The 22,715-nt window shown below is 45.7% G+C and overlaps 1 protein-coding gene across 3 annotated transcripts in view; it reads left to right on the top strand.

Annotated features, from left to right (window-relative positions):
- Positions 1–19,752: 19,752 nt before the first annotated feature.
- C6H14orf132 (chromosome 6 C14orf132 homolog) overlaps positions 19,753–22,715 on the top strand; it is a 49,165-nt gene continuing 46,202 nt past the window's right edge. Inside the window, exons 1-2 of one of the 3 annotated variants that reach the window (XM_023205574.1) lie at positions 19,833–19,968; positions 20,707–20,799. In XM_023205574.1, the coding sequence (XP_023061342.1) occupies positions 19,942–19,968; positions 20,707–20,799 (120 nt within the window). In that variant the 5' untranslated portion in view covers positions 19,833–19,941. Of the gene's footprint in view, positions 19,969–20,706; positions 20,800–22,715 lie in introns of all 3 variants that reach the window. The other 2 variants (XM_023205576.1, XM_023205577.1) reach the window with 2 other exon arrangements.

The raw sequence follows: 22,715 nt of genomic DNA, 5'->3' as shown, positions 1-22,715 counted from the left end.
ATTAAACAATACATGTGTCAATATTTCAAAATGTTCTCCTTGCATCCTATTTGGGAGCAGAAGAATAAATGATATGAAGTACACTGGGAACCTGAATGCTGAAGCTGCCATGGACATCTCAGAGGGCCACTCAGCGGCCAGCTCCATCTCTGAGTCTGGACCTGTGGGACTAAAGTCTGAGAAGGACCTGGACAGTATCAGTTCTTTGCCTTCATTAGTCACATGGGCACCTCTGCCATGTGTGGTCACCACATCTGCCACATCAAGAAGGAGGGCAGATGGGTGACCTACAACCACCAGAAAGTGAGTGCCTCTGAGAAGCCACTGAAGGACCTGGAATACATTTACTTCTACCAGAGAGTGGCCAGCTAAGAGCCTGTCCTTACCCCTATGTAGCATGAGGGCAAGAGAAGACCACCTAGCATGAGGGAGAGGACCTGAGGGATGGACTTCAGCCCCCCTGCTCTCTAACCTTTTTCCTTTTGTCCCCAGCAGCAGGGAAGAAGCTGGAGGCCATGAGAGAATGACCAGACAAAGCAGAGAAGCACTCGATAGAGTCTGGGGATGGAGCAGGAAAGGGGACAGGAGGGACCAACCACTGATCCATAAGGAGACTTTCTTGCTTCCCCTGCCCCGGGAATCCACAGTGCTCGACTTCTCTCCATCACCCTGCCGAGCACCCTGTCATGGAGGGAAGGGATCTTCCTTGTGTGCATGTGTGGGTGTAGCTTTGTGCATCCTCTTCGAGGGGAGGGATCATCTGCTTTGTGTTTGTCCCATGTGTGGTTGAGAAAGGAGAGGGTGATATGGTTTGGCTGTGTCCCCACCCAAATCTCATCTCAAATTGTAATCTGAATTGTAATCCCCATGTGTCAGGGGAGGGACCTGGTGGGAGGTGATTGGATCATGGGGGTGGTTTCCCCCATGCTATTCTCATGATAGTGAGTTCTCACAAGGTCTGATGGCTTTATAAGGGGCTCTTCCCCCTTCACTCTCTCTCTCTCTCTCCTGCCACCATGTAAGACATGCCTGCTTCCCCTTCTGCCATGATTGTAAGTTTCCTGAGGCCTCTCCAGCCATGTGGAACTCTGAGTCAATTAAACCTCCTTTCTTTATAAATTACCCAGTTTCAGGAAGTTCTTCATAGCAATGTAAACATGGACTAATAGGAAGGGATATGAGAAAAATGGGGACTCCCCTTGCCTTTCTATCTCAGTCTTTCTGCCACCCCGTCTCTTCCTTGTCCTTCTCTGGAAAATGCCAAAATACACAATGTGAATAAAAGTGCAGTGGCTAAAATTAATAATAATAATGTGAGCTCCACACACACATAATGGACAGGGAAGCCTGATGCCTGGGCTAAGATATTCAGTTCTGATGAGAGTAATCACAATAGCAGGTCCATTTCTTATTCTGTCTTCAGTTATGGAAGAAAAACTTAAAGTTGATAAGATTTAATTTTTTTCCTAAGAATCAGGATGTGCTAGAGATATATAACTGCAAGGAATAGAAAACTACTCAAGTGAGTTCAAATACAAATGGACTTACTGAAATGGCAGTGGGAGGCTCATGAATATCAGGTATAGGGGGTCTCTGAGACTAAAAGGTGTCCACTCCTGCTGCCCACTGGCTCATGCACAGACATGGTGGGGGTGCCTCTTGGATCAAGTGGTTGAGGGAAACACTGAGGGATGAGGCAATAATTAGACAGAAGAAGCCTGCAGTCCAGCAACTTTGCAGAGTAGAGCTCAGTAAACCAAGTTTTCCAGAGTGTGGAATGAACAGATGTGCTGCCCCAGTCAGTAGGTTCAAGAAGGTATTCATGATGATAACACAGGCTCACTTGGATTGAATGCATCAGTAGATTCCCCAAAGTGATGATATTCAGCTTGGGAAACAATTAGCTAATTAGCACAATAATCCATCACTGGAAATCAAGGTCATTACCCAGGGAACCTGTCTCCTGCTGCCAAGCCTCTCTTTGGAGAGAAGGCAGGATGCCCATGAAATCTGCCTGTGCTCCGTCAGGTGGCAGGGCACCCCTCCCAAGGCAATGCAAGGTGGAGCCCCTCTGGCAATGCCAGTGGCTCAAACACTCATGCTCATGCTCATCCTTTTCAACCAGGTGATGGCAAGATCAGTTTACATGTATGGAATGCAAGGCAAAGAGCTCCCTGTGGAGGAGCTGAGGACCGAGATGATTTGTGGTGGCCTGGACATTTACTTGGGGCACCTGTCTTTAGAACACCCTGAGCCAAAGACTGGGAAGTGGATCAGGCAGGCTGTATGCCTTAAGGTTACTGAAAAGATCTGAAAAGATCTAGGACTTGGAGCTTATGAACAAATAAAAAAGTAAATCAATTAACTATTAAACTAAGAATAATAGTAGCCTTTTTCGAGCATGGCCCATGTGCAGGTACTGGAACAGGCACTTTCTATTTAATTTCATGACAACCCTATGCTGTACCATCATTGTGCTCACTTTACAAATGAGGAAACTCTTCGAAGTCCAGGTCTTGAAACGTTTCCTCTTTAACACCTGGGAGCAGGCATGGCCATGCCACACACGTCAAACCTCAGCACTGTGTGTTCATAAAATGTGGAAAATTCCATATGCCTTTGGACATCCTTCTTCAACCAGAGAATTCTTTTTTAAAAAAATCTATATGCCAGGCATAAATACCACCCCCACCTCCCACATGCACATATGAGCACAAAATATCACACTTAGAAAATAAAATTTTAAAACATCAAATCAGATCTGGTTCTGAGCTGCTCTCATAAAAGTTTCTGAAAAGCCCAATATCTAATGCTGGAGGTCCCACCTCCTCCAGTTAAACCAGAAACCCCAAAGCTTATGCAAACCCTAAAATTGGGAGAGAGACCTGCACTCTCCTCTGTGGTACCTATGTTCACTATTGTCATCCACAGTGGCTGTTTGTGGGAACAGAATCCAGCCACACTCCACTCCACTCCAGGGCACCCTAAATCAGCCCCTTTCCAAGCTCAAGACCACTCCATGCCCCTTCTCAAAGCTCCGAAATAGGCTCTTTTATGAGAAGAATCAGCTTAGTTATGAAAAACACAAAATTATTAAATCTCTTTGAAGCAAGAGAGCCTCCAACTTGGAACAGAAAGCCTGGCTGCCCATCCTATTGGTGTAAGGATGGACAAATTCCTTTTCACTTTTCCTGAAGAGTCCTCAGCAGTCAAAGAAGCCAGACATCAATTAATTTCTCAAACACTCACTCAATCACATCTGTCTTACCCACTGAGCTTCTTTGAACAAAGTATGTCACAGCAAAAAATAAAATGGTTGAAACTGGGGTCCACTGTTTGCATCTTACAGATGAGAGTCAGAGGTGAAGAATTACTCCCAAGGTCTCTGAGCTACCAGAGAAGCTCATCAGTCCCAAGTGTTGCCAGATTCTAGACTCAAAAGCTCAACAGTTACTAGATATTGGTTTCTTAATGTCAATTCCACTAAAAGAAACCAAGGCTCCTTGGAAGAATGACTGGTCCCCAGGCTGAGAAAGAAAAAGTATGACATGGGCCTGTAACATCTAATTGTTTCTGAAAAGTAAGTAAGTGCTCAAAAAGAAAAATGATTGAACATATAAAAAGAACACAGAAACCGACCTGAATCCATTTGAATGGCCAGATTTCACAATGTGAGCATTAGAATAATGATTCTTGTTATGAACTCAATTGTGTCCCCAAATTGTTATGTTGAAGCCCTAATCCTCAAGGTGATAGCATTTGGAGATGGGGCCTTTGGGAAGTGATTTGGTTCAGATGAGGTCATGAGTGTAGGGCCATCATGATGGGGTTAGTGCCCTTGAAGAAGAGACACACGAGAGAGCTTGCTACCTCTTTCTCCACCACATCAAGACACAGTGGATGGCGTCACCTGCAACCCAACCATGCTAGTACCTTGATATTGAACTTTCAGTCTCTAGAACTGTGAGAAAATTAATTTCTGATGTTTAAGCCATCCAGTCTATGGTATTGTGTCATGGCATTGCTAGCAGACTAAGACAATAGTAAGATCGTAGTTCATTGAATAAAATAAGAATCCAAGAGTTCATACAGATAGGAAAGGAAACCTCTTTTTTCCCCCTTGGTCCGGAGAGGGTATTTCTAGACTCTTCTTGGAATATGTCTATCCCTGGTAGACTGTGAGATGTAATCACTGACAGTCCAAGTTTGGGTCATAAAGTAACGTCCAAGGCTGAGAAGCTGGAAGGTGGAGTTGTCAACCTGGTCTAACCACTCTGTGTGACTGTTGGCAAAGTTTTTGGAAGAAAAGCAGGGTTTTTAGAGCAAAAAAAGACCAGGATGGGTGTGAAGCAGGCAAAAACAATAGATGTCAACAACATCCTGCCCTCTGACTGTCCAACTTCCATATACCAGTCTTCTGACACCCTCAAAAATGCCTGCACTTAACAGAATGCAACAAATCATGTACGACCAAACACTGCCCTCTCCCCTACCCCAAATAGAGACAACCTAAAGTCTTGTTCACATACATATCCAGTTCCAAAATGGGTAAATTTCACTAATCTCCATTAGATCTGAATGTAGTTTCTAGAGTTCCAGCAACCTACAGCTGAACTCCCCCACTCAGCCTATCTCTTGTACAACAGTGGAGAGACAATAAAAAAGAAAAATTGCAAGAAAAATTCCTTTGGGAAAAGAGGAAGCAGCATAAGGCTGTCACTTCACATTATTTAGCTTATGCATAGCCGCTAGGGGTTCCTCCTGGCAATGGATGAGTTCCTTGCTTAGCCATGTTTGGCTGCCCCTGTTTCTGCTCTCTGGGGAGATCCCCCTCAGCTGCTGACCTTTACTGCTGGATCATAAAGGATGCTCCTTTGACAGTTACATGTCTTTTGCAATCCAATTCTTGTTGGTGTAGGCTCAAAACTTCACCATTGTCTTGGGGGTTGAGTAACTCAGGCTTTTAATTCCCATGATTGGGAATTCTCTAGAAGTCCAGTAACTTGCAAACTCATTAAGATTCTGGTCTATTATGTCTGGACAGCTCCATGGAGCAGCACCCAAAGCTAGAAGTTTGCTCGAAGTCTAGTGCTTGCATGCAGGTTGTGCACAGCTTGGGAAATTCTATGGATTAGAAGCAGGCCTCCTTCTGTTCTCTCTCAACCCCAATCATCCCTCAACAATGTGGCCACCACCTTGGCTAGGCAACCTAACAAACAAAGTGTGGAGAGGTGAACATGCTCACCTGCTCTGTGCCCAGGCTAAATCCTAGTGACGTCTTTTTCTGGAGTAACTCTTACCCTGGTGGTTGGCACACATGGGACATGAGATTGATATTTGGAGGAAGTGGAGTGTGAGGTGGATGTCACACTTTTCTCAGATCCTACATGTCTGTTTCTTTCCCCCAAATTAACCTGATTAAGGAACAGAACTGGTTTTTCTAATTCTGTAAGGAGTAAGATGATCTGACTCTCGGTCAACTTGGATTATTGGCCAGAGACCAAATAAAGCCTCTTGTAGGAAAGCCAGATTTTATTCTCTCTCATCACTTGGATGTGCCAGTTTCCTTCAAAGCTCATCTGTTTCTTGTAAGGATTTACTGAAGTCTGTAAGAAGCATCCAAAATGCTCCAAGATCCTTTTTCCTGCCATGTCTCTTAAAGTTCAATACCAGTCGGCACGGAGCCCCAGTCCCAGGACAAGCAAGCAACTCTCAGGCTGATTTGCTCCTGCATAACAGGGAAGGCCAACTTGTCACCTGCAGTTAGAGAAATCCTTGTCATTCTCACACTAGTCCCTTTCAGCTGATCCTTCATTCCAGGTTCTATCACTTGCAACGTGCCACTTCTGCTACCAACTTTAACACTGAGTAAGAGCTTTTGGTTGCAGGAGACAAAAACTCTAAATTATTTTTTCTGGTAACTGAAAAATCCAGGGGTAGATAGGCCTTCAGGCCCCAAAGGATCCAGATGCTCGAATGCTGTTACTGGAAACTCTCTGTTCATTTCTCAGCTCTGCTTCCCTACCGGTTGACTTTGGTAGGAAGATGGCAGCTAGCAGTTTCCCATTTATAGCCTATCAGGTTAGCAACTTCTCAGACTGACAGTTTCTCTTTGCAGTCAAAACGCCAAGGCTCACTCTCATTGGACCACCTTGGGATCATGTGTCCTCCCCTGAATAAAATCGTCCATGGTGATGGAGGATAGGATCAGCCCAGCTGAACTCCTTGGACAGAGAGTTGTTGATGGGGAAAACTGGAGCACAGTAACCAGAGGAGGGAGAATGAAGACTGGACAGGCACAAACATCACATATCCACTATAAGGTGCCAGACACACAAGGCAGCTGCACTTGGAGAGCACAAAACGAGAGGGAAAGAACACTTTTGGAATATCTACTATGTGTCTTTCTTCTGCTTATTTTTTCAACATAAAATTTTTAGCACCTATTATTACAAATAATAGTAATAGCTAATTCATAGCCTTTTTGTTTACTTGGCTTTACACTATTAATTCATTTAATCCTCACAAATCCACAAAGTGAGGACTATAATATTCATTCTCATTTCACAGGAAAGTGAGGTACAGAGCATAAGCAAATCGTTGAAGATTAGACACCATGAGTTGTAGAGTTTAGCATCTCTTTTCATTTCCTGGGGCTACTGCAACCAAGTATCACAAACTGGGTGGTTGAAAACAATAGAAATTTGTTCTCCACATTTCTGAAGGCCTGAAGTTCCTAATCACCATGTCAGCAGGGGTGTGTTCAACCCCAAGAATCCTGGTGGAACCCTTCCTTGCCTCTTCCCTGTTTTCATGGTGGCCGGCAGGCCTTGGCATTCCTAGGCTTACAGCAACATCAGTCCCGTCTCTGCTTTCATTATCATGCCTTGATCTTCCTGTGAGTCTCTGTGTCTCTTCTCCTTTTCTTATAAGGACATGAATTATATGAGATTAGGGCCCACCTTAATGATCTGTGTTAACTTGGTAACCTCTGCAAGATCCTACTTCCGAGTAAAGTCACATTTAACAGGTTCTAGGGGTTTGGAATTCAACCCCCTAGAACCTGTATCTTTTTGGGACATGCATAACAGCATCTAGGCCAGCCTGGTTCCAGTATCTTTGCTCACCTTTAGCCCCAGTCTAAGAGATAGCCACTGGGTCCCAGTGGCAAGGAATCCAGGAGTGTATCTTCCAGGGACTTTCAGGTTGTAGGCAGATGTATCTGGTATGGTAAGCAATGAGTGCTCCAAGGAGGGTGGTCACAGAAACTGAGTACCCACTGAGCCCCAGCAGGTTCTGAAGGAGGGGATGTCTTCACGGAGCCATGAAGGAGGAGGAGGATGCAGCCGAAGGAGAAGGAGAGGGAAGGAGTGTGCTCTAGGAGGAAGGAACACCGGAGCAAAGGCTGAGGGTGCAGAGGGAACACGGCTTGTTTGGAGAGGACAAATCAGTTCAAAGAGATGGCAAAGAGTGAAATGAAAAAGAGGAGTTAAGAGGCCGGAGGGAGGGCAGAACTGGAAGGGTTGGGGCAGCCATGCTGAGGAGTTCAGACATCAAGATATCAGGACATCTTGTCCTAGGTGATGTGAGGAGCATTGCAGGGCAAGTGAGGGGCTCAAACAGAGGCACTGAGACTGCAATTCAGTCCTGGCTGTCCTGTGAGGTTGGTGGTATTAGCTCCATTTTACACAATGTAGAAAGAAACAGAGGCTCCCGAGATTAAGTTGCTAGGTCTGGACAGAGGCAGAATCTGGACCGTACTCTCACCCTGCAAGGTTCCCAGGGGACTCAACTTACTCCAGGAAGCAGTGGGGCATGAGGCAGTGGCAATTGCCAGCCCAGATGCTGAGTTCAAGGTCCGCCCTTCAACTCATGAGCCGGGTGACAGGAAAGTTGCTCCTCTTCTCCGAATGCAGACACCTTGCCCTGGCCTGGGCTGCCTTGCGGGGCTGCTCTGGGGAGTGACTATGTGATGGGTGCTAAGGGCTGGGAAAATCGACATGCAGGGAGACAGGAGCAGGCTGGAGACCACGTGGTCACTGTCATCATAATTGTTGTTCTGCGAGATGATGGGATGTGGCTACCCTGGGCAGGCAGAGCTGCAGGAAGAAGTATCTTACAATTTGCTTCCTGCATCACCACTCTGCCACCCTCCCCAGCAGAGCTGCATGTTCCCCCATCATTTCCTTCCAATGCATTCCTCACTTTAATTAAAATGAGTTCATCAGACTCTTTGGAGGTGCAGCCAACAAAGGAAGCAAAAACAGCAATTACCTTCTGGGGATGGTGCCTGGAGATTTGCAAGTTTCCTGTGAAGAAAAGCAAGTGTGGGTGGCATGGAAGGATTTAGCTGGAGCTTTGGGGAGGAGACACTTCCCTCTTGGCATGTGGGAGAAGCCGGCAGGCATGCAGCATGGGTTGGGACTGGGATTACTGAGAGGGATGTGGGCTTCCTGAGAAGGAGCATTCATATCCCAGCTCCCAGTTAAGGTGATGGGTCCAGGCCTGGATGCCAGGGTAGAGGGGGCTGTCATCTCCAAAGACAGCATGGCTGCATTTGAAATGGCTCTGTTTTGTCCGCTTGGGAAACGGGGGCTTTATTCTGGTTAGAATTGCCTGTGCCTGGCTCTCTTGCTGGAGCACTTTGTCTGTTCCTTCTGCTTATGTGTCCCAAACCAGTCATCCTCAAGGGCCACGAAGCCAGCCTAGCCCCCTCCAGCCCTCCTGTATCCCAGCCCAGTCTCATACATGAGCTGTACTGCGAATGGACAATGCCAGTGCTTGTCAACAGAAACAGACTGCAAGCCACTTGTGCAATGTAAAATGTTCTAGTCGCCACTTTAAAAACATTAAAAAGAAATGGGTGAAATTAATTTTAATAATATTCCCTTTAGTCCAGTATATCCAAAATATTGTCATTTCAACATGTGATTAATGTTAAAAATCATTAATTCTTTTAGACTAGGTCTTGGAAGTCGTGTGTTTTACACTTACATCTCAACTTGGACTGGCCATGTCTCAAGGGCTCAGTAGCTGCATGTGGCTGGTGGCCACCATGCTGGACAGTGGAGTCTGTGCTGTGTTTTAATGTTGGGTGTGGCCTTGTTTCCATTTATCAACTTGCTTCATCTTCCTCCTGTGGAACTGTGGTCGAGGAAGGTGTATTCACCCACGGGGACCCTGGCACAATGCCTGGCTCTTGTAGGAGCTTAGCAATTGCTTTGGAGTAAATGAATGATCGTATGTGAGGGTTCCTCTGCTCTCACATTAAGAAGTCATGCTAGAAAATATGGACATTTAAATCTCCCGGTGTAGCAATGGCGAGGACATCCCGCTCCTAGTGCCCTTTTCTTTCCCAAGCTGCAGAAACCTGGCATCAATGAGGAAACTGGGGCCAACAGGTGAGCTTCTGTCCATCTGAAAATCACTCAGTATAACTCTCAGCCCTGATGGGTGTGCATGGGCAAAGGAAAGCAAGTGGGATCATTGAGATGGGCATAGGGAGACGTTTCCTTTCCGCGTTCTTCTGCCTACTTTCATCCATCCCCTTACCCAGCCATAGATGCTTATAAGCTCACTAGTTTGTTCATTTGTGAAGCATTCTCAGAGCACTCCATTCAAGCCCAGCGTCTCCAGGTGCTGGCATGTTTCGTGGATAAACAAAAAGCCTTCCTGCCTCTTTCTCTGTAATCCTCTGGTGCACTTGTTCTAGCAGGACATTTGTTAAAACTAGAACAAACATAAGCACATAAGCAATCCCTGCACACAACAGGCCCCTCCCTCCCCCCCGCGGTCTGTAACCTTCCTTCTATACTTCCACCGACAGAGTGCCTACTATGTGCCAGGTATGGCGCTAGGCACTCTTACCACCATTTCATTCAGCCCTCCACTTTTACAGATGAAAATGTTTGGCTCAGAAAGGCTAAGTCGCTTGCCCGATGTCATCAGCTAGCAGGGTCAGAGTCAAGATGCAAACCTGATTCTTCAGCCTCCCAACTTTTGGCCATATTTCAGCTCCTTGTCACTGCTGTTGAAACTCTGCCACTCTGGCCACCCTTTCCAGGCATACAGTGCTCAGCACATAGTAGGTGCTTAGGAAACACATATTGGATAGATGAATGGAATACCTGCTGAATAAAAGAATGAATAGGTGAAGGAATGGATTAATTCTTCCTCACTTTAATTATTTCTGTTTTTGCATTGATCTGACTGAAATATAGATACAATAGCATAGAAGACATTGGGACTTTAGACTCATCTGGGTATGGACTGAAATCCTGGATTTGCCTATATTTGCTCAATAACCTGAGCAAGTTAACCTTTCTGAGCCTCTGTTTTTTGTAGTTTACTGTCCATCTCATGTGTGTCATAGTGTGATATGCTCAGTAAATTCTTATTAAATTTGAATTGATTTAAATGGAAACAAATTGAGTTGAACTGCAATTTCATAGCAGAGTCCTAGGGAGCCCTAGAAAAGAGAAGGCTTAATTTGGATTGGAAGAAAGATGAATGGGCATCAGACTCACCTGGAAAAGCTGTAAGATCCACATTACACAGCCCCTCTTCCAGAGAACCTGGTTCAGGAGAAATCTGTTTTAACAAGGTCCCCTGGAGACCCAGATATCCAGATACTAGGGTCCAGGGGTCACCTTTTCCAAAGTGCAGGTGGGAGGGACCCCCTGTAGAGAGTGGTCAGGGGAAAAAAATGTGTCTTACTGAGTGAGTGGACACAGGAGGGAGTGTTGGGGCCAGGCCTTGAAGGACAGCAGGATTTCCTGTGCACGTTGCTGTCCCTGCTGGCCTCAACTGCTTCTGCCTGTTAAAAAAGGGTGGGTCATGGGCTAGGTCCACCCACTGCGATGTGCCTTGAATAATGTATGAGGTCACTCAGTGAGAAGCTCATGAATGCTTAAACCCTTTTAAGGGCTTCCCAGGGAGGCAGTCATCCACCCCAAGGCCTCTGTGGACCCCTGCCTTCTCCATCTGGATCCCAGATGAGGCATAGTGACAAGGTCATGCCCCCCTGCTATGGCCTTAAGGCCAAGAGCCTTTTAAGGAACATTCTGTTCCTTCTCACAGATTCCAAGTTCTCTGCACACATGAATTATGTATCTAGCACTTGGCGTAACAGCATTCTGTAGAGTGTTCCAGGATCCCAAAGGTGCAGTCCCTGACTCCATCCCTGCGTCACACTGCCCAAGAGCATGCAGGTGGCCCGGCCCGAGACTCGACTCCAGGTCCCCTTCCTCTCACCTCCAGCCCTCACCAGCTCCGTGTGGCTGGGTTAAATCACCTTGCTGCTCCTGGCCTCAGACGGGATAATTAGGTGTTCTTGCCTGACTGCTGTGAACATGGGAGGAGAGGACATGGAGGAGGCCCTCCGGTTCGGCTCCTCGTGCAGATCAAGGGCTGCCAACACAAAAGCTGATGCTGTTTTCCCTGTTAGTCTTGAAGTTTCTCCCCACGCCTCCGTGTCCCCAGGGAGTTGACACTTGTCTCACGATCAGTGTCTCTCACGCATTGGGCTGTGTTACAGGAGGGCAACACAGAGCCTCGAGGATTCAGTGCTTTGAAGGTGAGCAGTGAGCGAGTCTGCTCTGTGTCCACGGGGAGACCTGACCCCGCTGTCTCTAGGTGCTCACTAAAAACAGAATCCTTACTTATAAGTGGGAGCTAAACATTGAGTACACATAGACATAACTATGGGAACAACAGACCTATTAGAGGGTTGAGTGGGGATGGTTAAAAAAAACCACCTCTCTAGGCTGGGCCTTGGTTGTTCACACCTGTAATCCCAGCATTTTGGGAGGCCAAGGCGGGTGGATCACCTGAGGCCAGAAATTCGACACCAGCCTGGCCAACATGGTGAAACCCTGTCTCTACTAAAAATACAAAATTTAGCTGGGCCTGGTGGCGGGCACCTGTAATTCCAGCTACTCAGGAGGCTGAGGTAAGAGAATCACTTGAACCTGGGATATGGAGGTTGCAGTGAGCTGAGATTGTGCCACTGCACTCCAGCCTGGGCATTAGAGTGAGACTATCTTAAAAAAAAAAAAAAATCAGAACCAAATAAACTATCTCTCCAGTACTGTGGTCACTACCTGGGGGATGGGATTTGTACTCCAAACCTCAGCATTTTGCAATGTTCCCATGTAACAAACCTGCATGTGTACCCCTGTATCTAAAATAAAAATTCAAGGAAAAAAAATGCAACCCTGAAAAGTAGCCCAGGAAAAGAGTCACTAGAACCTTGCCTTCCCGCCATCCCCTCTAAGACCCTACAGGTGATGCTCAGGGCCCATGGCAGGTTGCTTCTCCCAACAAGTAAATAATTTTAAAGTGGAGAAATGCTATGGAAAACACAAAACAATGTGCTATGACAGAGAGTGGCCAATTACTTAAGCTAGGGTGATCAGGGAGGGCCTCCTGGAGGAAGTGGCTTTTGAAATGAAATCTGAACCATCAGAATAAGGATCTAGAGAGAGTCCCAAGTAGAAGGAATGGCAAAGACTAATTCCCTAGGGAGAAACACAGCTTGCATGGTGTGCTCCTGGGACAGAAAGAAGCCTCCTATGCTGGAGCACAGTGAACTCAAGGATTAGTGGGCTGAGAAAGGGTATAAGAAAGAGAGGAGATGAGGATGACTTTGTTAATTCCCCCAAAAGACCCTTCTATGAATTTTAGGCCTCCCTGCCTCTCCACCAGGTGCCCTTGTGTAGGGCACAACTTTTAGAATCATACATGGAGGACTTGGGTAGTTCCATTCATTACTTGCCTGTGATGGAGCCAGGTGGGCAGGGAAATCAGCTCAGTGCTGGCCAGGCTAAATGTGAGATGCCATCAGCCACTCAAGAGACAGTGCTGAGGAGACAGCGGAATGTGCCCCTGAAGCTCACAACAGAGGTCTGGGTGTCCTCAGCGGGTCATTTTACAGGCCTGGATGAGGATCACTCACACAGATCATGTAGGATGAACTTTCTAATGTGTATATCTGCCTGGGAGGTGCTTACCAGATAGTGGGTGATGCCAGCCAGGAGCCAATGAATCAAAATTTAAGGAGGCACTCACTACCAGACTCCCGCCAACGTAGGGTTGGTGCCTGAGAGTGGGTGCAACCTTAAATTTTGTGTCTCCTTAAGTCTAGCCCCAGTCCTGGGTAACTGAGCAGATAGAATGGTGCTTACAACAAATGGTGCTGGTATAATTGCACATCCCTTTAGGGAAAAAAAGAACCTTAACTTTTCATTCAGACCATACATAAAAACAAAAATAGATTAGAACCCTAAGCATAAAGGCTATAACTATAAAACTTTTAGGGAAAAAAGGAGAAGCATCTTTGTGACGTTGAGGCAGGCAAAGATTTCTTAAATAGGACACAAAAAGCGTGGACTTTGAAAGATAAAAAATAAATCAATAGGATTTTTATCAAAACTAAGAACTTTGAGAAACACTGCTAAGAAAATGAAGAAAAAAAGCCACGGACTGACATAGCTAAGTGTTGATGAGGATGTGATGAAAAAGAAACCCTTGCACGCTATTAGTGGGAATGTTGACTGGTACAGCCATTATGGAAAAAATATAGAAATTCTTTTAAAAATTAAAAATAGAACTGCCACATAACCCAGCAATCTGTCTTCTAGGTATATATAGAAAGGAAATGAAATCACCACATCACAAAGATACCTGCATGCCCACATTCATTACAGCACCATTTATATAGCCAAGATATAGAAACAAACTACAAATAAATGGATAAAGACATTGTGTGTGTATGTGTGCACATATATAGTGGAATATTATTCCACTTTAAAAAAGAAAGAAACCCTACTATTTGCGACAGCATGGACAAAACTAAAAGACATTATGCTAAGTGAAATAAGCCAGACATGGAAGGAAAAATACTGTATGATCTCGCTTACGTACGTAAACTTTTAAATAAGCACGTAGAAACCTAATAGAACAATAGTTACCAGGCACAGAGCTGGGAAATGGGAACCTGTAGATCAAAGGGTGCAAAGTTGCACTTATGCAGCATGAGGGAGTCTAGAGATCTGATGGCAAGAGGACTGTGGCTCATCGTATCATATCGTATGCTGGACATTTGCCAAAAGAGTAGATTTTAGTTACTTTTACTATAAAGAAAGAACAACAGAAAGAAAGAAAGAAAAGAAAAGGTCAACTCTATGCGATGATGAGTGCGAATTTGCTTGACTGCAGTAACCATTTCACTATATATGTGTATAAGAAGATACATATATCAAAACAGCATGTTGTACACTTAAATACATACAGTTAAAAGACCAGAAACAATAAAATTAAATAATAAATAAAAAATTTTTAAATGAAAAAATACCATGGGTTATTGCAGCATATGTATTTGACACAGGACTTGTACCCAAAATACATAAAGAACAACTTAATAATAAAAAATAAGAAAAAGACAAGTGATCCAATTTTTAAAAAAATAGGTGAAAGATGAGAAAATAAAAGAATGGCCAATAAGCACATGATTTGATGCTCAGCATCATCCGTCATCAGAGAAATGCAAATGTAAGCCATAATAAAATACTGGCTTACACCCATTAGAATGGCTAAATTAAAAGCAACGAAAATACCAAGTGTGGCAGGGAATGTAGGGCAATTAAAATTCTCATACATGGCTGGTGGGAATGTAAAATGTACAAACACTTTGTGAAACAGTTTGGCAGTTTCTTGCAAACAAGCAACTAAGCAAACAAAATATCTATACAAATTCTGACACATAAATGTTCATCAGTGCTTTGTTCATAATAGCCAAATACTTGGAAACAACCCAAATGCCCGTCCACAGGAGAATTGATAAACAAGTTGTGCTATATCCACACATCAGAAAACTATTCAGCAGTAAAAATAGAACTACTGACACAGGCAACAACATGGGTGATTCTCAAAAATATCATGCCAAACAAAAGAGTCAAAAGAAGAGAAGAGTACAGTTGTATGACTGCATCTATAGACATTCTACAAAAAAAGGATATGCCACTGGCAAATAAGCATCTGAAAAGATATTCAACATTGTTAGCCTTTTCTTAGGAAACTATAAAGTAAAACCACAATGAGATATCATGTCATGCCTATCATAATGGCTAAAATAAAGAAAAATAAAAAGGACAATGCTCATATTAGTCAAAGTTCTCCAGAGAAAAAGAACAAGTAGGACATTCCTAGAGATAAATAAGAGGAGGTTTACTATGAAGAGTTGGCCAAGAAGTCCCAGAATCTACCATCCATAAGCTGGAGACCCAGGAGAGCTGGTGGCGTAATTCAGTCCACATCGGAAGGCCTGACAATCAGAGGAGGCCATGGTGCATATCTATATCCCAGTCTGAGAGGAGGACAAGATGCGATGAGATGTCCCCAGCTCAGGTAGTAAGGTAGGAAAAAAAAAAAAGCAAATGCCTTCTTCCAGCTTTTTGTTCTATGCAGGACCTCAATAACTGAATGACATTCATATGGTTTGGCTGTGTCCCCACCCAAATCTCACCTTGAATTGTAATAGTCCCCACATGTCAAGGGCAGGGCCAGGTGGAGATAATTGAATCATGGGGGTGGTTCCCCCGTACTGTTCTAGTGGTAGTGATTAAGTCTCATGAGATCTGATGATTTTCCAAATGGGAAGTTCCCCTGCACAAGCTCTGTTGCCTGCTGCCTTGTAAGACGTGACTTTGCTTCTCCTTTGCCTTCTGCCATGATTCTGAGGCCTCCTCAGTCATGTGGGACTGTGAGTTCATTAAACCTCTTTCCTTTATAAATTACCCAGTTTCAGGTATGACTTTATTAGCAGCATGAGAACAGACTAATACAGATGCCCACCCTCCTTGGAGAGGCCAATTTATTGTCCTGAGTCCACTGATTCAAATGCTTACCTTATCCAGAAACATCTTCAGGGACACACCCATAAATAATGTTTTATCTGGGCACCTGATAGAAACTGATTCATAAAATTAACTATCACAACAACAAATACTGGCAAGGATATGGAAAACCCACTCCTACGTTGCTGGTAGGAATGTAAAATGTTACAGCCACTGCGAAAAACAGTTTGGCAGTTTCTTTGAAATGAAAACTGTAACTACCATATGATCCTGGGCCTTTATCCCAGAGAAGTGAAGACATGTTTATACAAAAAGCCATACACCATGTCTCTAGCAGCATTATTCATAACAGCCAAAAGCTAGAAACAACCAGGATGCCCTTTGACAGGTGAGTGGTTAAACAAACTATGATACATCCATAACATAGAATAACATCCAGCAATGCAAAGGAACAAAGGAACAAACTATTGATACAGGCAACGATCTGGATGGACCTCCAGGGAACTATGCTGTGTGAAAACTGCCGATCTCAAAAGAGTATAAACTGTATGATTCTTTTATAACATTCTTGCAATCACAAAATTATAGAAAGGGAGGGCAGATGAGTGGTTGCCCCCGGTTAAAGAGTGGGTGGGGCAGGGAGGAAGTAGGTCTCCCTGTAAAAGAGCAAAGTGAGAAATGCTTGTGGTGATGGAAATGTTCTGTATCTTCACTATATCAGTGTCAGTATCCTTGGGCCGATACTGTACTCTAATTTTGCAAGATGTTATCATTGGGAGAAACTGGATAAAGGGTACATGAGATCTCTGTATTGTTTCCTACAACTGCACATGAGCCTATAATCATCTCAAAATAAAAATTTTTAAGAAAGGCACCATGAAATGATTTCAGCAAAAGATTTGCAAGATCTTTATGTAGAAATACTAAAGAAAAGTTAAGCATATAAAGAGATATGGCATGTTCTTGAAGAGAAATATTTATTGTCTGTAATATGTCAATGATACCCAAAAAGAGTTAATAGAATTGTGTTCAAGTCCAGGTTTCTTGGAGGAGCTGACGAGGTCACCCTAAAATGTATCCAAAGAGCAAAGAGCCACAGGTAGTAAGGAAACAAAGAATGCAGTGAGGAAACCTGCTCTCCCATACATGAATTAGCATGAAACTAGAGTAACTAAATCAGAATTGCATTAGTATTAGAGAGATGAACAACCAATGGAACAGAACAGCCTAGAAACAGACTCACAGCTGGATGGACACCTGATAAACTTGGTGTTGCAGATCAACAGGAAAGAGCCGATCTAGTCAATATGGGGCTGGAATAATTGAACATTAATATGAGAAAAATAAAATTGCTTCCTTACTCCCGCCTTACACACAATACATTAGTTATACAAGGCTGAAATATGAGAAAAAGTATTTAAATTTTTACTAAAATACTACAGGACAATATCCTTATGGTCTCAAATTGGCAAATAATTTATTAAGCAAGGGCTAATTATAAAAGAAAATATTAATAAATTTTGACCAAATTAAAATTATTTACTTCTGTTCATGAAAATATATAATAGAGTGAAAAGAAATGTAAACATGAAAGATGATACTTAAAAACCTATAACTAACAAGACTAGTACCTAAAACATATACATACTTTTCCTGAGTCAATAAAAAAACAATAAGCAAAATTTTAAAACAAGCACGAAAGACCTGATGAAAGGCATTTCTCATCAAAGGAAATGAAACTGATCAATAGGTGTGTAAAAGATGCTTAGTGTCATTAGCAGTCAGAGAAATGAGGATCAAATCCGAATGAAACACTACTTCATCGTATCATCTTGCAAAACTTAGAAACAAATCCTGACAATGCAAAGTGTTGGTCAATTGTAGAGCAATAAGAACCCATGCCTGCTATAGGTAGGATAATAAAATGGGCGAAACCACCTTGGAAATCAGAAACTGGAAAACAATGGGCATCAATTAGTAAAAGCACAGAGGAGCTGACCACAAGACCCAACTGTTCCATTCCTAGCATATTCCCTGAGGACCCCTTGCACCTGTGCATCCGAAGACAAGATCGAGAGTGTTTATAGCAGCATTTTTTTTTGTTTGTTTTTTTGGCATTATCAGAAAACCTGGAGATGACCAAAGTATCCATCAAAGGGCTAGTGCATCAATAAAAACTGTGATAAAGACATACAAATGGGACATTGTGTAGCACTGAAAAACAATAAACATCAACTACGCAAATAATGCTGAGAAAGGAACAGAGAAGACATGGAAGAACAGATTCAGAGCAATTTAATTTTTCTACAAAGGGTTAAAGCAGGTAAATTGTAAAGGTAAAACTATAAAGAAAAGCAAGATAATTGACATGAATGAATACTAAATAGGATGGAGGTGACCCTGGAAACGGGGCAGGTAGGAGATGCCTTAGGAGAGATACACAGCAGGACTTGAAGACTGTTTTTTATTGTTCCATTTTTTAACCTATGCAAGGCTACATTATTTTTCAAATTGCACACACACAACATACATACCCTTTGATTGTGAAGTATGACACTTCACAATAAATGTACATATTTCTTACAGCAAACGGGGAGCCCTGAACCGTCCTGGGCAGGCTGCTCTGCTATTGGCCACAGGAAGCATGGGAGGAGGTGGGAGGCTCTTGGCATGGACTGTTTGGGCATGCCCCGTGTGGACGACGCTGGGAGGTGGCAGGAATGATGGGTGTGGCGAGCACAGTACTGACTGAAAACAGGGAGGGAAGGGAGGGCCAGGGAATTGGAAGGTTTAGAGACCAGAGGAGGAAGGGAGAAGGCAAGCATGACGGGAAAAGTGAAAAGAGAGAAGAAAGAGAAAAGTGCTGGGGGCCAGGTGGGGGAGAAGGAGAGAAGGAAGAGGAGGAAGAAAAGGACAGAGAAAGGAAGGGAAGGAAAAGAAAGGAAAGTTATAGGAAAGATAATACTGAGAGCCTTCTATGAGTCAGTGAGGTTCTGGTCCCATTCCCACAGCCACAGTCCCTGCTGGGCCCCCAGCTGCCCGGGGACCTTGAACAAACCCCTCCATCTCCCTGTGCCACAGCTTCCTTGCCTGTGACAAAGTCTGGGAGTCCCAGGCTGCCACTCACAGAGGCTCATGATGACCATGAGTGTGAAGTACCTGGAAGAGATACCACCCGAAGGGACCAGTGGTACTCTACACACACACACACACACACACACTGTTCCCCTTACTTGAACTGTGGCATCTGCATAATTTTCGATACTTGTTTGAGCTGAGAGCCATAGAGTTACCCGCTGTGCAACTTGAGCACCGTGCAGTCCTCGAAGACACCACTCACAGCCTCATCTCTATTGGATGATTAGCCATGTTAGGGCTCTCATTTATTGAGGACACCGCGTGCTATATTCCCTATCTCATTTAATTATTCGGTTCTGTATTGTCTTTTCACAGATGAGGAAATCTAGGCTCAAAGACACTATCTTGTTCAAGCTGCACAACAAAGCAGAGCTAGGATTAAACCTCGCCGAGCCGGGAGCACACTGGACTCTGGGAGGAGCGTTGGCGTGGGAAGCCAGGTCACTCCGATCTTGGTCCTCAGGCACTGGATAACGTGTCAGCCCCAAGAGAGAGCTGCCCACAGCCCCGGGTGGGTTGGGCTCAACTGCACGGGGCGGGGCGCCAACAGCTCAGGACTTGGGTTCCAGGCTGGTTTTTGCACCAACCAGCGGGGCGGCCTCGGGCCTCAGTTTCCCCATCCCGCGCACGAAGTGAGGTGATTGTGAGCGCTTGGGGTTTCTGACGGACCCCGCCCCGGGGGTGGGGCCGGGAGTGGTCACGTGGAGGGGCTCCCAGTCCCCCGAGCCCCGCCCAGCCCCGCCCCGCCCGCCCCCGCGCTCCGGACTCTCCGCCCAGTAGCTGTCTGGAGGCAGAAGCCCAGAGACAGCCGAGGGCGCCGTGCAGCCTCTGGACGCTAGCTGCTCCGCCCGATCCCCGCCAACTGTGCAGGCTGCTGACCCGCAGCGGCAGCTGCAGCAGCGAGGACTCGAGCGCGGGCGGCAGCAACAGCCGCGGCGACAGCGACACCATGGATCTCTCCTTTATGGCCGCGCAGGTAACGGGGCGCCCTCCCCACGCGCCCGGGGCTACCAAGTTTGGGGAGGTTCGGGGCCACGGTCTCGCCCTCCACGCTGGGACTGGGCAGTGGCGCCCGCCCGCGATCCGCGTCCCGGTCCTTTGTCCCGAGCCGGGCACCCCCACCTGGTGCACGCGTCGGGGGCGGCGATCGCGGCTCTCCCGGGGTGGGGCGGGCTGCGCGCCCCGCACCCCCGTGGCTCGAGCTGTTCCCACTCGGGCCCCTCTCTCTGGCAGGGAGGCTGCGAGGAGCCTGGGCAACCCGAGTCGCCCCCTTCCTGCCCATCCCCCACTGCTGTCCCCCTTCTGGGGTCCCGGAGCCCTCCAAGACCGGGGCGGCTCAGACCCGCGCGGACGCGGATGGGCGCACAGTCTCGCTCTTCCCCGCTCTGTTTTCCCGAGGCGCCGGTAATCTGTCTCTTGCCGGTGACCTCGAGCGCCCCCTCTGCCGCCGCCTGAGGAAGGCGCTGAGACCCGCTTTGTGACCGTGACCCGCCAAGCGTCGACGCGCCGCGGTCATTTGTCCCCTTTTGCTTTGTGTAGAGTCTAATGGAGCCACCAGTGCCCAGCGCGGCCGGAACCCTCCGCCGACACAAACAGGCTCCCAATGGCCGGAAAAACAGATCTCTCACAGCTTGAATTTTCCTCCAGCAGAATCCCCTGGAGTTCTGAGCTTGGGTGATGATTCTGTTTCTGTGCCTTAACTCTCTTGAGCCAGAACAAAGACAAATCCCGGATTTCTCCATCAGTCTGGGGCCCTAGAGAAGACTCAGAGCTGGCTCCAGGGAAGGGCTGCATTTGGCTTGGGAGAGTAAGTCCCAGTCTACCAGAGCCACATCTTGCAACTTCTCTGGTTGTGTTGGTTGGTTATGGTGGGAGCAGAGAGGTCGGGAGGCCACCCAGGCTCCCTTCTGTCTCCATGGTGTGGGGCAGGGACCCCATCTGCTCCTGTTTTCTTTTACAGGGAATGAAGTTTGAGGGGACACTTTCTTTTTCCCCAAGCTTCACCTGTAGTGGAAGCCTGCTTGAAAAGTGACAGCAAAATCCAGGCTGTGTGTGGACAGCGAGTCTGCAAATGGAAGCATGAAAGACGCAGAAGCCCCAAGTTAGCTCTGAGGGTCTAGATCCCGGCTCTCTGGCAGCCTGTTAAGTTTTCCATGATGCTAATTGTCCTTCTGAGCATTGCTGTCCCCCTCCCTTTTTTTTTTTTTTTTTTTGCCTGATTTTACATCTCCTGTGCCTAAATCCATATTTATAAATATTATCATATAAACATCATTTTAGATAATGATGGTTTTAGCTGCACGAAAACTAAGGAGGCTTTCCAGGACTTATTTCTAGAGTGGAGAGGAACTGTGTCTGCCTTCCCCTCTGGATCCCACCGAACCTCCGGAATTTCCATGGTTACAAGACAAATTGATCCTTGCTAACCCTGGAGCTGGCTGGAGCATCAGTGCTGCCATGGCAACTTGACAAAATAAACACAGGGCTTTTCAACGTCTTTAGGCAGAGTCTGCCCAGAGACCAGGTTCCTATTTTTCCTTTTTTGTTTATAATTCACATTCCACTTGGTCAATGTATTCTTGACACCTTTTTGACACTGGTTACATGCGCAGTACTGTGCTAGCTACAAGGGATAGAAACGTGAAGTGCCACACACATGAGAACAGACCCTAAGGTTTTTGGGCACCTACTAAGTGCCAGATGCTGGGTGCTTGGCATATTTTATCACAGCAAACCCTTACAAGTCCATGACGGAGGCCCCGTTTTACAGGTCAGGACACTAAACGAGATTAAATAATTTGCCCAAGGACGTGCCGTTTGTAGGGAGGAGAACTGGATTTCAAATCTGAGTCTGACTACCTGCAAAGCCACTGGGTTTTCCACCTTATTGCTTCATCCTGAGAAAGATATGCTGTAAGGTACAGTACAGATCTATTTCAGAGTGATTTCTCTCTCCTCCTTCTGGGAAGGGGTCTTACTATTGTGCCTTTCTAGTGGATTGCTTTCTGTTGTTGATTCATCCCATTATCCCCATAAGGATGGGAACTGTTACTTGCTACCTGCAGCACTTCGCAGTGCTTGGCTGGAGTAAGTGCTCACACCCTGCCCCTGGTGTGTCCTGTGGCCACCAGGTGAGGGTGACAGCCACGGTCTCCCTGTGCAGTCTTTCCCTCAGCAGGGAGCAGTTTGCAGAGAAATGGTGCATCCATCCACTTGCTCAGCAAATGTCTAGTACCTGCCTTGTGATAAGCTCCGTGTCAGGCACTGGGACAGGGATCCTGTGATACAAACTTGAATGGAATGTAGATTTTCTTTCTGCATGTTTATCAAATCTTGGAGAAATGATGGGCCCAGTCAAGACCCAAAGAGAGGAATGGCTAAAGTGATGGATTGAAGAAGGTGCCCAGCACAAAGTAGGTCCACAAGTATTTGTTAGAGGATTGGATGAGGACAAGATGTATGTTCATGAAGAGACAGTAACAGGAAAAGACGGTGCATTCAAAGTGTCAAATGCCAATGCCACTGAACAGCTGTCATCATCAGGACTTTGAGAATGGGGGCTGTAGATGGATTAGAACTATAGGCATATATCTCCTGGTGGACCTGGGCATTCAGACTGTTCTAGGTGGAGAGGTATCAAGATAGGAAAGCCCAGGAAATATTCACAGAGTCCTTCAGAAAGTTAGAGGATAGGGGTGCAGGAGGGCTGGGAGAGAGAGGCCA

This window comes from Piliocolobus tephrosceles, chromosome 6, assembly GCF_002776525.5.
Source record: "Piliocolobus tephrosceles isolate RC106 chromosome 6, ASM277652v3, whole genome shotgun sequence".
Lineage (NCBI taxonomy): Eukaryota > Metazoa > Chordata > Mammalia > Primates > Cercopithecidae > Piliocolobus > Piliocolobus tephrosceles.
This window is presented reverse-complemented; position numbering and strand designations above follow the sequence as displayed.